Source organism: Hypomesus nipponensis, chromosome 1, assembly GCF_054491055.1.
Source record: "Hypomesus nipponensis isolate SF chromosome 1, ASM5449105v1, whole genome shotgun sequence".
Lineage (NCBI taxonomy): Eukaryota > Metazoa > Chordata > Actinopteri > Osmeriformes > Osmeridae > Hypomesus > Hypomesus nipponensis.
Window position 1 is genome coordinate 2,553,137 of NC_140361.1, and position 16,721 is coordinate 2,569,857.

At 46.6% G+C, this 16,721-nt stretch overlaps 1 protein-coding gene across 6 annotated transcripts in view; it reads left to right on the forward strand.

Annotated features, from left to right (window-relative positions):
- prom1a (prominin 1a) overlaps nt 1-15,737 on the forward strand; it is a 42,363-nt gene extending 26,626 nt beyond the window's left edge. For 3 of the 6 annotated variants that reach the window (XM_084698996.1, XM_084698959.1, XM_084698988.1), the window contains 20 exons: nt 83-157; nt 392-455; nt 609-768; nt 962-1,114; nt 1,236-1,359; nt 1,524-1,627; nt 2,984-3,068; nt 4,093-4,239; nt 4,826-4,897; nt 5,805-5,897; nt 7,208-7,261; nt 7,403-7,483; nt 7,580-7,648; nt 8,498-8,587; nt 10,705-10,820; nt 11,595-11,618; nt 12,091-12,159; nt 13,279-13,375; nt 14,037-14,069; nt 14,178-15,737. In XM_084698996.1, the coding sequence (XP_084555122.1) occupies nt 83-157; nt 392-455; nt 609-768; nt 962-1,114; nt 1,236-1,359; nt 1,524-1,627; nt 2,984-3,068; nt 4,093-4,239; nt 4,826-4,897; nt 5,805-5,897; nt 7,208-7,261; nt 7,403-7,483; nt 7,580-7,648; nt 8,498-8,587; nt 10,705-10,820; nt 11,595-11,618; nt 12,091-12,159; nt 13,279-13,348 (1,650 nt within the window). In that variant the 3' untranslated portion in view covers nt 13,349-13,375; nt 14,037-14,069; nt 14,178-15,737. Of the gene's footprint in view, nt 1-82; nt 158-391; nt 456-608; nt 769-961; nt 1,115-1,235; nt 1,360-1,523; nt 1,628-2,983; nt 3,069-4,092; nt 4,240-4,825; nt 4,898-5,804; nt 5,898-7,207; nt 7,262-7,402; nt 7,484-7,579; nt 7,649-8,497; nt 8,588-10,704; nt 10,821-11,249; nt 11,574-11,594; nt 11,619-12,090; nt 12,160-13,278; nt 13,376-14,036; nt 14,070-14,177 lie in introns of those variants that run through there. The other 3 variants (XM_084698967.1, XM_084698972.1, XM_084698980.1) reach the window with 3 other exon arrangements.
- The last annotated feature ends 984 nt before the right edge of the window (nt 15,738-16,721 follow it).

The following is a 16,721-nucleotide window of genomic DNA, read 5'->3' on the forward strand; positions in this document are numbered from 1 at the left end:
ATACTCTTTCAGTAGGAGCTGAGTCTAGTGAACACCGTGCTGCTTCCCCCAGATGAATGAGCGTGTGATGTGTGTGTTTCAGTTATCGGATGTGAACCTTGAACTTGCTGGCATAAATGACCTGTTGAAAACGGACCTTGGGAACATAGTGCAGAAGGTAAGGCTCACCCTGACTCTCTCTCTCTGATACTGTCTCTGATACTGTCTCTCTCTCTCTCTCTCTCTCTCTCTCTCTCTCTCTCTCTCTCTCTCTCTCTCTCTCTCTCTCTCTCTCTGTCTGTCTCTCTGTCTCTCTCTCTCTCTCTCTCTCTCTCTCTCTCTCTCTGATACTCTCTCTCTCTCTATGTACTCTCGTTGTCTCTCCCTCACGCTGCTGTCTGTCTGTGTGCAGGGCTACTCCTCCTTCAACGACACCCCGGGCCTGGTGACCGAGCAGACCAGGAACATTATAGACGGTGAGTGAGTCGCAATTAACCAATCAATGAATCAACCAATCAGTCAACCAGTCAATGATTCATTCTCTGGAATTATATTTGATTCATCTCTTTTTGTATGTCTCTCCCCCTTTCTCTCTTTCTCCCTTTTCTATTTCTCCCTCCCTCTCTCAGGAGTGCGGGGCATGCTGGATGGGATAGGCAGTAACATCACTAGCTTCTCCAAGCTGTTCCCAGTGCAGAGTTCCCTGGCCAACTTCACCATGTTTATCAGCCACACCCACTCCAGGATAGAGGACTACTTCCCTGAGGTTGACCAGATGGACTTCTACAGGTGACCCACTCCGATGATTTTACGCGAGAGTGTTTTATACCAGATACTGTTCGCACCTTATAGGTTACATTGTTTTATTTCAAGTCTTATATATGTTCCCCTACCCAACTCACCCCTCCCACCTCCACCTTACCTCTCAGCAGTCTGTTAAAGGTGGGTGTTGAGTTATCTTACCACATGGCTCCCCCTGCAGGTGGATCTGCTGTATTGCGCTGTGCTGCATGGTGGTCCTCATCCTGACCTTCAACTACCTGGGGCTGCTGTGCGGCACCCTGGGATACGACAAGCACGCCTCGCCCACCACGCGAGGCTGCATCTCCAACACAGGAGGAACGATGCTCATGGCGTGAGGAGGCTGTCTGTCTGTCTGTCTGTGTGTCTGTCTGTGTGTGAGTCCTTTCTATCTGTCTGTCTTTGTGTACGTGTACAGCAGCCATATTGATTGAGGTGTGTGTGTGTGTGTCCAGGGGTGTTGGCTTCAGCTTCCTGTTCTCCTGGGTGCTCATGGGAGTGGTTACTGCCTCCTTCCTGGTGGGGGGGAACTCAGAGAAGCTGCTGTGTGAACCCTTCCACACCAAGCAGCTGTTCAAGGTCAGCCCCGCTCCTCTAACCACCTCTGCTGCCAGCTGAGGCCTGCTGGGCTACACCACATGTATCCATTCAGCAGCACCAGGCGGAATAATCAGCATGTTGTCGTGCTGATGGGACGTGCTGGTATGAGAGCATCAGATTGAGTGATGTGTGTTGTGGTGCAGGTGCTGGACACTCCCTACCTGGTGAACCAGGACTGGAGGAACTTCATCCCAGGGTACATGTACAATGACTCAGATCTGGACCTGACGGTGGAGAGTCTCTACAGGTACCCCCCACCCCCGCCCCAGGAGAGAAAGCTATTCATACTTTTAGGACAGAGATGAAGAGAGATAAGACACGAATGGGTGAAAGAGAGAGGGGGGATATGTGGGAAATTGCCTGGGATGGATTTGAACCCAACATCTAGTGTTGAAGATCTGGTACTGTTTTAGTCCCCACCGTGTCTACTTCCATTATCCAACAAGATGAGAGGCGTGCAGCGTTATCTGAATATTTCAGTTTTGTCTCCTGCCTCGCCACCCTGTTTAAGTTGATAAGGACTGATGTGTCACAAACCCAGAAAGGGACGAGCATCCTGAAGCAGGGGGACACGGTGACGGGGCTTTTATTTTTTCTCTCAACAAAAACAAGGTAAAAAATCTTAAACGGAAACAGGTCGGTAATCCACAAGGCAAAAGTATCCAAAGGGTTGGGCAAAAGTCTGAGTCAAAAATACAAGATCTAAGGTCTATACACAATCTTGATATGATTTATCTGTAGGCTCAGTACGTCGTGAACACAAACAATACTTCAGAAATGAAACATACAAAGGGCCCGACTTAAGTAGGCACGATAACGATTCACAGGTGAAATTAATACAACCAAATGACAGCCCAAAATACAGAACATAGAAACGAGAAAATCTAGACAGTGAAAACCAAAACCCACACAACGTCAGCAGGACTGGGGGGGGATGCAAGCTGACGTGTAATGTGACTCATGTCTGCTTCTAATGAAGATCCAGTATCTGGGAAGGAGAGAGATTTGGCACATTAGTAGCTATCCTTTCCTTTCTGTTCACCCTTCCCTCTCTCTCTTTCTCGCTCTGTTTCTCTCTGGTTTCAGAAGCTTTCATCATCCACAGAGTTAAACATCCATTACTGCTTTCCCAGCAACGGGAGGCTATCCTCTTTATTTCCTAATAGAGTCAAATTGCCAAAGCAATCCTCAGTTCATCTATCAGCAAGCACAGATATTACAGAGGAAACACTCTGGAACAATTCCTTCAGCCTTACTGCATAGCCCCTGGCTGCCTGTGTGCTTGTAATGTGATGATGTCGCGCACACACAGCTATAGGCCTGTGTGACTGATAAAAGTTGATTCAAAGGAAAGTTAGCAGTGTGAGACTGTTACGTGGCCGTGAACAGACAGAGACACAGTAGTCAGTCTCTGTCTGGACGGCCCTGCTTTGCTCGCTGGGTGGCAGCAGAGAAAATTGACAAAAATCCACAGAATGAGAGAACAAATCCTAATGTTTGCCCTCCTTGTATTTTTCGGTGTTCTTATGCTTCTTTAAACTCTTTCTCCCTCTTGTTATCTCATTCTTCCTTTCCCTCCTCCCTCTCTCTCTCTCTCCCTCAGTAATTGTAAGGAGAGCAAAGGTATTTACTCTGCAATGCGCTTGGATAAAGTCTTCAACATCACCACCTTCCTAAACGCTACTATGGTCAGTATTCAGTCAGACTAGCACACACGCACCCCATTCAACCCTCATGGATTATTTTTTAGTCTCATTCACTCTTTCTCACAAATTTGTTTTAATTACTAATTAATGATTGTCTTGCCAGTAGGGATTAATTAGCATGAAATAGTTCCAGCTGCTATAAAGATAAAGAGGTTGTTAGCATTAGCGTTCCTTCACTCTTACCTCAGCTTGTATCACTGGACTTTGTTACTCCATGCCAGCCCTATCCTTAAAGCATGAAGGCTGTGTAGTGCTAACCTGCCAGCTGGCAAGATTAGCTCTCCTCTGTTATATATAAGTAAGAAAAGATGGCTATGTTTGAAGTTTGTTTTTGTTTTTTCTTCCCACAAACCAATTTTCTTGACGCGGTTTACTCACTCTACATCTCATCGCAAACGCATGCGGATGAGATGAGACTGTTTAGGCACGGAAATGATCATTCATTGGATGTTCACTTGGTTTTCAATGAGGTGTTTTGGTCGTGGTGTTCCATGATGGGCGGGGGGGGGGGGGGGTAAGAAGCCCCCTCGTCGCTTTTCAAGTTGGATAGACACGAGGGGCTGAAAGAGGAGGACTAATCTGTACTTTGTGAGTCTGAATAGTGTTGCCTAGGTGATCTCAGGGCATACTAAGAATCTACTGAGGATTGAAAATAAAGTTTATGCTGCCAGGGTCAGCCTTGTCGGTTAGATCAAGTCTGTGGCATCTTACTAGGGCATCTATAGAAAGAATGTTGAGGTTACATAACTATCTTATCCAATATGTAAACAAGTCTGTTTTGAGCACTGGTCTGTTTTGTTCCAGCTGTAGTTTTATTGTCTCATAACCGATTCGAAATATCGTTTTCGTCTGGGAAATGCTTTCTGCATAAACAAATGACCTCAAATCAAGTTAAAAAGGGTATTTCACAAGGTCTTACGAAGAGAGTCTCACATGTCCAACGATCAGCCCTGTTCTGAGTTTCCCTCGGTTGGAAAACTAATCTTGGTCCTCGTCTTTCCCCCAGTACACCAAGGATGTGTCGCGCATGTTTGACAGCGTGAAGGTGGATCTGCAAGACATTGTGCTGCTGGACCCCGAGGGGAGGCAAAACCTGCAGGGGTTCATTGAGACGGGTGTGGGAGACATCAACTATGCTGCATACCTGGAGGAGGTAGCTACACACTCACACAGACAGAAACACACACTCACAAACAGACACTATATGTTTGCTATAGGCTGATCCTCTCATTTCCTTTCCAGAAGTTACATAAGTGGTCCAGGAACAAGGCTTTCCAGTGACATACGCCAGGCACCATGCTAACACCATGTCTTATCTTCCTCCAAAGCACCACAATGCTGCACATACGTATTCCACAAGAACACGATAGCAAAAGCTTCCTCTGCCAAAGCAAAGAAGCAGGACTGAGACTCTGTGTTCCTTATATATTATTAGCTTTGCTTGCTTAAGCTGTACATGTCTCGCCCCGCGGTTTAAGCACAATCTAAAGTAGCTTGAGTCAGTCTGAACATTGAGCCCCCAAAGAAAATATCATGGCTGCATAGCAGCTTACTGAGCAGTCGATGACAGAGGTTGTTTCTGTTGGGGATGTGTGTCTTCATGGTTTGCCATGATGTATGGTGTTGTGTGTGTGTGGCGGGGAGGTAATATGTGTGTGATGATGGGTATATTGGTGGTGTGTGTATCTTGGTGGTGTGTGTGTGTGGTGATATTTCTGTGTGTGTCTTCACATCTCCAGGTGAATAAGGGCGTGACCATGGTGGATCTACTTTCCTACGCCAACGAGCTGGAGGCCCAGACAGACCTGATGGTAAGGAAGCCTCTTCACCAGCTCGTATCAACGCTCGCGGCTCACACAACGCCTCCTCAGTGCCCCAGCCCCGCTCACTTGATTTGATTTAGCGTTTACTCACTGCTTAATCCAAGACTGAGCAGGTACAGCACTCAGGCTCAGACTGAGGAGAGCACTCCGCGTGTCCTGTGTCTAACGGCCTGACCTGAACACTGGGCCAGTCTCTGGGAGCAGTCTGAACGCTCTCGCCCCCCCTGCCCCCAGGGGGCTGGGAGCTGATACAAGCCCCCTATTCATGCCCCAGATCAGGGCTGGGTCCAGTGCGGGGGTCCCTGGTCCTTGTGCTCCGGCTCCAGGCTGCTCAGAGTGGGGCTCTGTTGTGGAGTTTGTCCATCACTCCTTAGGCACCCCCCTCCCCCCTCTCTCCCCTGGTGCTCCCCCTCAACCCCCCACTCTTCCCTGTTCCTCCACCTTCCAGGCCTCCCCAACCCGATGAATGAGATGGCATGTTAATCAACTAAATGCTATAGTTATATAGAGGAACTGTATAGGGGAGTCAGATGGCTGAGCGGTTAGGGAATTGGGCTAGTAATCCTGGAGTTCGATTCCCGGCCGTGGCAATGACGTTGTGTCCTTCGGCAGGGCACTTCACCCTACTTGCCTCGGGGGAATGTCCTTGTACGTACTGTGGTAAAATGACTAAATGTAAATATGCTGTGATATATTAATTTGCAGCCAGTTTTTCCCAGACATGGAGTAAGCCTGGTCCTAAACTAAAAGATAAATTCTTTGAAAATCTAAATTGTAAAAAAAAAAAAAAAAGATTTTAGTCGAGGTCTAGGCTTAATCCATGTCTGTAAAACTGAGCCTCAGTGCGTTGAAACATATATTCTGTTCTCAAATGTGTGTGTGTGTGTGTCTCCAGCCCAGGGGTCTTCTGCAGACTTCTATAAAGCGCCACGCCAACACTCTCCGCCAGCTTCACAGTCAGCACGTGCTTCCTATGGAGCAGGCCATGGTAATCAATGCCTTTTTCTCTTCATTTCAAAGCATCTTTTCAATGCAGCAAATCCATGAGTGGACCCATCTGGTCTCCACTAGTCAGGACTGATGTTATGACTGTAGCCTACTGGTTAAGTGACGAGGGAAGCTGGGAAACGGTATATCGCTGACATGCTAGACTAGGGTCAGAGGATGTAAAAAATCGAATCAAACTTTATTTTCACAGCCCTTTTTACAAACAAGAGTACAGCAGATCTTTCAGTCTGCTGATGTCTCAGTGCCTTTACCATAGTATAGGATGATGATGAGTGAGACGAGATGTAAGACAACAGTGTTCAATTGCACACATGAACAGTGTTTCATCCCTGAGTCTCGAATGTTCCCGTTACTTCCCGCGGCGCTGCCATGTCCTGAAACAGCGCCCCCGTTTAACACCGTGGCTTCTCTGTGTACTGCAGTCAAGCTCTGTCATCTCTCTCGCCACAATTTCTCACCTGTTTTTCTCTATTTCTCTTTACGCTTTCTACCTCAATTAACGGCTGTCCAGAAATATGTTAGGGCGAGGGTAAGCAAGTGTGTCTGGAGTGACTGCATCCAGGGAACCCCTTTCCTCCGCCCGTAATCCGTGCCTGTTAATCACGTTGAATGACAGAGATGATGGATCTGGATTGTTACACGCGAGTTGCTTGTGATTGCAGTTCCTGCACGGCTATCCTAACCCTTTATAGACTCTGATGGAAGCCTGACTAAGGAGATGTGCTGACTTGGTCCTAAAGAGGAGGTTTACATGTGCTGTGAGGTGTCTGTATTGTGTGTGTGTTTGGGGTTTATTTCGGGCCATGTATAATCACTCTTTGGGACCTGTGGGTTATGGAGATAACTGGCTAATCAGGATGTAAAACTACAGCTGTCTGGGATATGCATTTGCATGTTCAACTGCATGTGATTAAATTAACCTACACCAATAATAAATATATATCAAGTCAAGTTATCATTGTGTAATATTGGGTCTCTAAGTGTATCTTAACATTCGTTATATATTTGGTACACCAATATTATGGATTTATTACGGATATTACAAAAACACTTCAAAAAATTCCAAGCCTTCATATTTTTAGAGCTGATCAGCTGTGTTTGTTTAGAAGTTAAATGTTTCGCCGCAGTGTTTCAGTCTGTTGTGATCCACGACAGTTTAGACACACGTTCTTCTTCTTCCCTCCGTGGCTCCCTGGTGTTTCACACAAGTGTGTTTCGAGTGTCAGCATGACCCTGTGTCTGACCCTTGACCTTTCTGTTCTTAATGTCTGCTGTTCATGTCCCTTAAAGAGTTCGTTGAACCAGAGTATCAGGATGCTCGAGAGGACAGCCTCTGACCTGCCTGTAAGTTCTCCACAGCTACACATGCTCACGTAAACACTATCAGTGGTGGTCGTAGTTGTTAGCAGTAGTAGTTGGTATACAGTATATCGTGCGTATCCTTATATTCCAACTAATACTCATGATGCCTGTTCTCTTGTCCAGAACAAAGTCAACGTTGTGCTGTCAGCCATCGAAGCAGCCCAGTATCTCATCTCCCAGAATGCATCACATATTGTCAATGAGGTGATTAAACAGTCTTCTCAGTCACCATTAGCTTTACATTTTTAACTCTTCTTCTTTAAGTTCTCAAATTAACTCAGTTATATCCTTCTTTCTCAGGAAACTGAGAAATACAAGGACATCATTGTAGGCTACTTCAGTCAGTACATAGAGTGGGTCAAGGCTTCGGTAAGTAGTAATGTTTTAATTCCTCTAATGGATGAAGGCTGTTGTGGTGGACTTATGATGCTTTAGAGTCTAAATGTTGTGTTGGGACATACCCGGCTGGGTTTAGCTGGAGCTTTCAGTGTCGTGAATTTTTTTATTTTTTTGTATCTGAAAATAGTACAGCAGAAGGAAACAAGAAATCTTATAAAATTATTTTTGTGGATTCTCCGCCTTAAGCAACAAGACATAAAAACAGAACCTGTTCCAGAGCTCTGAAAGTTAAAAGGAGAAGGATGAAAGCATTCTTGGCCTGTGCCAAGTTGACAGGTGCAATAAACATCTATATAACGAAATATGAATAATGAAATAGCTGAGGCAACAATGAAAGAGCCTCAAGTATCATACACCACACATCTTTCTGAGAGCTTTCTGTATAATATGCCATATATAGTACCGACAGCTTTCATCCTGGTCTAAGCACAGGAGAAATTCCTCCAACATAATAATTTAAATCAATACAGTCATATGAAGAAACTATGGGTGTTATTATGTAGGAGATGTAATGAAGGTACTGCATAAGAGCTGATCTGGTGGATTAACACACAGGACTAGTAAACTGTTCCCCTCCTCTGTCCCCTCCTCTTTCCCCTCCACTGTCCCCTCCACTGTCCCCTCCTCTGCCCCCTCCACTGTCCCCTCCTCTGTCCCCTCCTCTGTCCCCTCCTCTGTCCCCTCCTCTGTCCCCTCCTCTGTCCCCTCCTCTGTCCCCTCCTCTGTCCCCTCCTCTGTCCCCTCCTCTGTCCCCTCCACTGTCCCCTCCACTGTCCCCTCCACTGTCCCCTCCACTGTCCCCTCCTCTGTCCCCTCCAGCTGGCTATGGAGGTGGCGGGCTGCAAGCCCTTCAGCAACGTCGTGGACACGGTCGAGATCATCGCCTGCGGCGTCCTGCTGGATTCCATGGTAACAAAACACAGGGCTGTCACTGGCTCTGCCCACCCAGACCCTGGGACCCACGCTGGCCATGGGGAGAGGGGGGGATGAGGAGTGTTGGGGGAGAGGGGGGGATGGGGAGTGTTGGGGGAGAGGGGGGGATGAGGAGTGTTGGGGGAGAGGGGGGGATGGGGAGTGTTGGGGGAGAGGGGGGGGATGGGGAGTGTTGGGGGAGAGGGGGGGATGAGGAGTGTTGGGGGAGAGGGGGGGATGGGGAGTGTTGGGGGAGAGGGGGGGATGGGGAGTGTTGGGGGAGAGGGGGGGATGGGGAGTGTTGGGGGAGAGGGGGGATGAGGAGTGTTGGGGGAGAGGGGGGATGGGGAGTGTTGGGGGAGAGGGGGGGATGGGGAGTGTTGGGGGAGAGGGGGGGATGGGGAGTGTTGGGGGAGAGGGGGGGATGGGGAGTGTTGGGGGAGAGGGGGGATGGGGAGTGTTGGGGGAGAGGGGGGGATGTGGAATGTTGGGGGAGAGGTAGGCTGGGAATTGGGGAATTCAGGAGGTGGGTGGAGGTGTTCAAATCAAATCCAAGTTTATTTGTATAGCCCTTTTTATAAGCAATGTCATTGGGTGGTTGTGTGCGTGCGTGTGTGTGTGTGGGGGTCTGTCTCCTGGGAAGGTTCACATGAACTGTATGTACCATACAGGACTGGTACAGGACATTCACAGGCATGTGCTCTGCTGTGCAAGAACCTGAACTGGATCACACACACACACACACACACACACACACACACACACAGTCCATTCTACTGACATGGACCCACACAGCTCCCAGTGTTCCAAACCCACCACACATGTCTGCATAAAGAGCTGCCTGTGGGTCTGCTGCCACTGATGGCTTCATATGTTCAACCTGAAGAGCAAAGCTCTGGGGTGTGTGTGTGTGTGTGTGTTGTTTACATGCGCTTGTGCGTCTGTGCATGCACTGCTCGTGTAGTGTATGTGTGCACTTGTGTGTGTGTGTGTGTGTCGTCACTGTGGTTCAGTTGATGGGGGAGGGGGAGGGGGGGCATTGACCCTCCACGTTGCCCCATGGACAAATGGGGCCCTGTCTACCACTCAACATGCCCCCGCACACACACACTTCACCCCCCAACCGAGGCTGAGTCGGGCTCAGGAATCCAGCACATGATTAGAGCTCACAGGGCCCCAGCAGCCTAGCGCCGGGAGCCCAGAAACAGCCGAGGAACAGGTAGGAAACAGGAAATCAAAAGCAGGCTTACATAATCCACCATCTGCTCGCCTGTCCTGTCAGCAGGAGGCCTGTGACCAGCCCTCGGCTGCCACAGGAAGCCTCCAAACCTGCTAATGAAACGGAGAAAAACCACCCAGGGCACCCTCGAGCCCCAATAGCTCGCCCCAGAGGCTAATGGATTTAGACAGAGAACAGGAAGTTTCTGGGTGGATGGGTAGTTTACTGCCTGGGCTTAGGTGCTACCTCCGAGCCTCTACTCCTTTTCTGTGTTTTTTGTTTCTGGAACCTTCAGCAGAGGAGACCTGTGTGGGGAAAGTGAGGAGGTAGTCAAGTGAGGCGTTATGAAGACGACAACATTACACAAACGGAGAGATGTGAAGGGGAATGAGGCACCTTACCATGTTGAACCAACACAACTTGTGTGTGTGTGTGTGTGTGTGTGTGTACACATGTATTTATGTATGTATCAGCTGGGATTACTGTGACCTTTAAGACTCAGGAACACGGGATTATTCTGACCTTAACAAACAAGCTGACAGTTCATATAGTGTATAGTTTAGGTCCATAGTATCCACATGTGTTGACATGCTTGTAAAAATTGCCATATTATACAGAGAACCTTAAGACTTGCTGTTTGTACCAGTGCCAATATGTTGGGTTGGAACACCTTTTCCATAAAAATAGTAATGACGTTTTCATTTAGTAGACGGTTTTCTGCAAAGCAAAATACAGGGGAGGGCTTGAACCTGCAACCTCCTGATCTTCAGTCCAACACTCTAACCACTAAACTACGCCTGGGCAAATGCGAAAACAACCCTCAATAGGTCGTCATGTCAGAACCGACACCATTATCCTGTGATGTTGATCAACATGTTGTGTGTTTGTGTCGTAGAACGCCTTCTGGTTTGGCCTGGGCTGTAGCTGTCTGTTCCTGCTTCCCAGCATGATCCTCTCAGTCAAGCTGTCCAAGTTCTACCGCAGGATGGACACTGAGGATGTTTACGACGAGTGAGTATCTCTGTTCCAGTGGCAACAGCGGCCATTTATGTGGCAATGCCCCGGTGTTTACCACATCCTGCTTTTGTACTTTGGTGGCTCCACCGCGACATACTTGTATGCAGAGGAGTACAAAGTACAAAAATGTAAAGTTTAAACTGCCACACCGACCAAATAATGTTCTGGAGTATGGTTATTCTAGTACTGGAACATGTAAACATGTATTTGTCTGTTTAGTTTCAGTTGATTCCTTGGTTATTTGTATGTGTAGTACTTTTCTGGTTAACCATTTGCCTCCCAGTAATGATATCTTACTATAGTAGTAACTAGTAGTGCTATAGTAACTATTAGGAAAAGTAACTTCTGCCTTTTCTCTCTTCATCTCTCTCTCTCTATTCATCTCTCTCTCTTCCTCTCTCTCTCTGTCTTCCTTTCTTGCAGTTCCTCTGTTTCTGGGACTTGGCATTTTACTTTGTGATAACCATTCCCCTATTTCCATCTTTTCATCCTTCTTTTTTTTTTCTTTCATGGATCTGTCAAGCACTTTGCACTTTATTAAAAAAGAAACAATTCTGAATATTAGGATAATATTCACATTCATATGTTTTAATGCATCTTGCCGTCACCCTCGCCTTGCCTAAGCACTTACAGATGTAGACAAATGCGATAGACAAGTCACCAAGTGTCTTGGTCGTTGACGCCAGTTGTCATGTGACCAGAACTGTTTTACATGTATCATTTGGTGCGTCACCATTAACGGCTGTACGTTTTTTTGTATCTTTGTAGCATTGAGACAATTCCTATGAAAACGTAAGATTCATTTTACCGATTTTCCCTCCTCTCCTCTTCCTGTGTGCTCACACACTCACCTTTTCTGTGGGTTTTGTACGTAGATTTTATTGACAAATTCTTGGTGCTGGTCTTTAGCTTTTTTTTTTTGCTAGACGTGCTCTGGTAATGGGCGTGTGTGGGCTTCCCTGTGCGTTGGATTTCTTTAATAAGTGCCCCTCATTGCTAATTAAGGGCTCTTTCAATCGTTACCTTACAAAATCTGAAGTCCACCTCTGTTTTTGTAAGTTACGGTGTAAAATGCTACGGTTCCTACTTTGACATTATATACACTTTTCGTCCGTGTAATTAACTATAATGTTGTATGTATAACGTTTTTCCTATTTAGAAAAAAAACGTTTTTTTATTACGGAAGGTTGATAGCATGCCATGTTTCACATACCATTATCCTTTTCATCCTTTTTTTTATTGTGTATGCAATGTTTTGTTTCAGTATGGAAATAGGTAATAATGGTTATCATAATGACCATTTGCAAGGTGTCCATAACCCAGTAATGACAAGGTAAAAAGAAATACAAAATAAGATAAAAAGGAAAAAAAAACTTTGCATGCATGGTTGGATGAGGGGGTTGGCTAAGCGTCTGGAGTGGGGGGGGGAGGGGGATAGTCAGGAGGAGGGTGAAGGTGTCTGAGACACAGTGCATGCCCTGGAGGTCCACTGTAGTCCTTCCTGTTCCTGTTGTTCAAGTGTTGGATGATCACATGCAAGCTTCCAGACCTTTCCCCAGTCGTGCTGGTGTTTGTGGGTGGAGGAGGAGGGTCATGCTGGTGTTTGTGGGTGGAGGAGGAGGGTCGTGCTGGTGTTTGTGGGTGGAGGAGGAGGGTCAAGCTGGTGTTTGTGGGTGGAGGAGGAGGGTCGTGCTGGTGTTTGTGGGTGGAGGAGTGTCGTGTGAAATGCATGATGTCTAGAGAGGATTCTACTAACCCGCCGGCATGCTCTGAATGACGTGTTCTCTCTGCATGTTTCCTCTGCCGTAGAGTACCTCAAACCCCGGTGAATATACACCTGATCATTTTGTTCAAAGACAGGCAAGCATGGCTGCTTTTGGTGTGACACTAAAAAGGCTGCCCTCGAGGGCGGTGTCTAACACTCCTAACTGCATGGGTTTCACATATCTTTAAACAGGCATGTCTCTGGACAGCTGACGATGCTTACTGCAACAGTGCCCAAAACACAGAGAGCATCACCACAGGGTGGGAAACTCACAGTAAACTGGGACCTCTAATCTAGTCCGTATCGTAGCAGACTCAAATTCCCCATGACTTCGCTTCATCAACGACGAAACAAATTCTGGATCTGAAGGTAATCAGTCGGGCCATACAGACACTGCTTGTCTGTCGGCAAGTCCAGGCTGGTTCCAAAGTGAGGCATAACACCCTTCAACATGTCATCGTGCCATCGAACATATGGCCCAAGACACTCCCAAGTGTGTAAGACACTCCAAGTGTCAAAGAAGTGATTTGCTCTCTGTGGTTTGGGAAAGACACGGCCTGCCAAACTCTCGTCAAGAGACACACTTGAGGTAGAGGGAAGGCAAGGCCCTTACAACAAAAACCTGCATCTTGTCAGTCTTGTTTTGCCTGGCGTTGATGTTGCCCCCTCTGTGTCCTGTGCCACTAGCCTCCCTGCCTATGACACTATGACTAGGTTTCCGCGGGCATCCGCCCCCCCCCGGCACATCGACTGGTGAAAGGGACGGATTTTCCCGCCCGGAAAGGTACTGAGAACACACCGACCCCCACCGGGCTCCGCTCCGTCCTAAATCCCCACAGCGCTTCTCCTTCTTTCACAGCTCTCATCTCAACTTCCTGTTTCGTCTGGCCGTCGAGCCTGTCCTAAAATGTCAGCTTCCTGTTTGTCTGCCGTCAGCTTCCTGTTTGTCTGCCGTCAGCGCGTCCAAAACCATCACAGCTTTCGCACTGCCTCGTCTCTCGGTTTCTGCCGTCTGACTCCATATCTCTTCTCTCTCTCTGTCTCTCTTTCTCTTCTTCCCTCTCTTGCTCTTCTTTTCACAGCTTGTTTTAGCACTTGTCTGCTTGCAGTGACTTTGCAGAAACCTCTCATGGTGAGGATTGCTGTTTTTGGAATCAGTAATAAGCTTTAAATGGTTTGATGGTATTTGTGTCTAACCACTTATAACTGCTCTGTAAACTTACTGTAGACCAGGCATCTTGTGTGCGTTTGCCACCACTATTGACATTGACTGCACAGCTGACTAAAGTCCTGCTTGCTCTTCGTTGACAACTTGCACATTTCCAACGCTTCACTTCCTCCTTACAAAAGAAACAGAAATAGCCTCTGGATTATCTACAAATGAATTATTTATTTTTTTGAAAAGTATTTTATTCATTCAGATGTCTTGTCATTTTCCCTTACAGTGCCATCGAAAACTGGAACTGAAACATTGGATTGTAAGTTGAGATGTTATCGACAATTTTCCAATCATAGATTATTATTATACATTGGCCTACCGCTACCAAACCGTATCATTGAGAGTAGTGTTGTGTCTTTTCCTTTAGGATTTCCATACCCTGCCCTTGGACAAAACAAAGCTCTCATTAAAAAGAGGTCTTTGCTACTGAAGAAACCCATATGAGAATCTGATGCGTCTGGTCTGCGCACCCCCGGCCATCCTCCACCTTCTCCAACTCCCCGCGTCCTCTGAACATAACCAGGTCCATCTCAGAGGGGCGCCCTGGAGGACACAGTTTTGTTACCGGCCCTCGCTCCCTTATTTCCTGAGTACACAAGGCCCCTCAGAACCACGCCAGTCCTTAACACCCGCGCCTACATCTGTTAGCCTCTCTCACCAAGCAGGGGTCAAGTTCACTTGGAGGACATAGTCATCATTTACACGGCTGTTGTTGCTTAAAACATACATAAAAAGAAAGAAGAAAAAAAACTTTTGTACTTAGTGTTTTGTAAATTATAGCTGAAACATCTTTGTAACGTTGTGTGGAGCTGCTAAAAGGGTATTGATATTTTTTGCTCTTCGCAAAGATTTTTAATAACTAAAAAAAAATAGCTGTTTGGGAAATTTTTACAAAATGGGTGGCGTGAGAACAATATTGCTCGACGTTTGTATGTTTGCAGCAGACAGTCAGAGATGGTGTAGGTTGAAGCACGCTGGAAATACAGCAGACGGCCTTTAAGGCTGACTGGGTTTCACTACACAGCATGTGGTCTGACATCCAGCTGGGAGGTGTGTAACTAGTTTAACCTTTATACACCTCGGCACATATCAGGACTATATAACACTGCTTAGTTGATTTTGTTGATTAACAGTCATGCAAGCTACCATGTTGACTACTAACACGGCATGTTGATCGATATCTTTTGGGCTATTGTAGAGTTCAGACGCAAGTGGAGAACTGCTATTTGAAGCCAAATTCAATTTTTACTGTAGTTCTCAGGTTATAGTTGGGTCATATGCATAACATATCGCTTCAAAGTTGTTTTTAATTTGTTCTTATTATCCCAAAATAGCTACAACATTGATGCATCTGAATCTGTAAAGTATTAAATGGATGAATGTATTGTGGGGGGTATTTGTATATAAGAGATGTATTGTTAATTGTGTGAGGCAGAAAGGCTGGTCTAGGCCATGCTGAACTCGAACATTGTAAAATCCATTCAATACTATCGCCATCTGTTACTTGTTTACAGACATGATGTTCTTTCCCTGCTGTTTGCATAGAAAATAATAAATGAAATAGACGACTTAACCCAGAGAACCGCATGTGCTGTCAATCAAAAGAAAGTAGCCCAAATCCTAATTGGGGCTTTATAGAGTAAAGCAAGAGGATTTGGGTTTGCATAACCGGTCCACTGCACTGACTTTCAGAGTCAATGTGCTTCTCAACAGCTCTCACTTAGGTACACGTCTGCAAGCTGCTCACCTTGAAACATGTCCCACCTCACCTTGCAGCTGGAGCACACCTGGAAAGATGAACTGTTTGACATCAGCTGGTGTGGCGTTCCCCAAGGCACTGTTCTATCTACTGTGCCGTAGGACAGCATCCTTGGATGGTGACTAACTACAAGTGTACAAAATTGTGAATAAACTCTTTACCAGTTTCGATTGAACTCCTGGGATTCTTTATTCATGTGTTTTGGTTGATTTCGCAACTCTTTCCCAGGCAGTAATGCTCCACGTTTAGAAACCCTTTCACCAAGCAGTGGTGCTCCATGTTTATCAAAAACAATCCATTTCAGAGAAGCAGCTCCTTTTTTAGGATTGCATGGTTTTGTTCTCACGTCATAACTGGCATCCACACACAATCACAAACATTTGTCATGATATAGTCACCTTCCATGTTTTACATATTTGACGTAAGACCTCAGTCTTATGTAATGTTGTCATTGTTGGGTAGAACATACTGAACTGGGGTATTTTAGCTTGTCTTTTTCTGCTGGCTGGGTCACCGGTTTTCCTCAGTCGTTCTGCAGACATGTTTAACTCAAACATCCATCCTCGAAACCACAAGGCCTCCGAAACCACGTTTCCTCGCCCCAAACGTGCAAATAGATACGTGTGTCTTGGGAAGAGGAGAAATGGAACACATCTATCATCACATGACAATAATGTGCTTGTTCAGCACAGGACGCTTTCATCCAACTTTACATACAGGTGGAGGATTCGAACCTGCAACCACTTCCTCGGCAGTCGCATCCTCTACCAGATGAGAAGATTACGAGGTTCTACGCTCATAGCCTCATCGTTTCTCCGGCCGTCGGCGGCCATCGATTCAGGGGCGTCAACGTTGCAGCCCTGCGTTTTTTCAGCTGACATGCAGACCTTCATTCGGCTTGTGGTCACGGGAGTACAAATCCTTTGATTCCAACCAGCAGAGCTAACCTGCTCTGGGGTGTTTACATAGCAGGTCCCGCGTCACTCACAAACACCTCTTTATCCCTCGGCAGGATTGATTGCTATGAAAATAAAGCACGTGCGAACCCCCTCCTTCCTCCTCCTACCGGTCCTGCAGCACACCCATGCCCCACACAGGCTGTCGTCCTGACCCTGCCAGCTATGTTACCAGCGCTATTCTGGTTCACGCTAA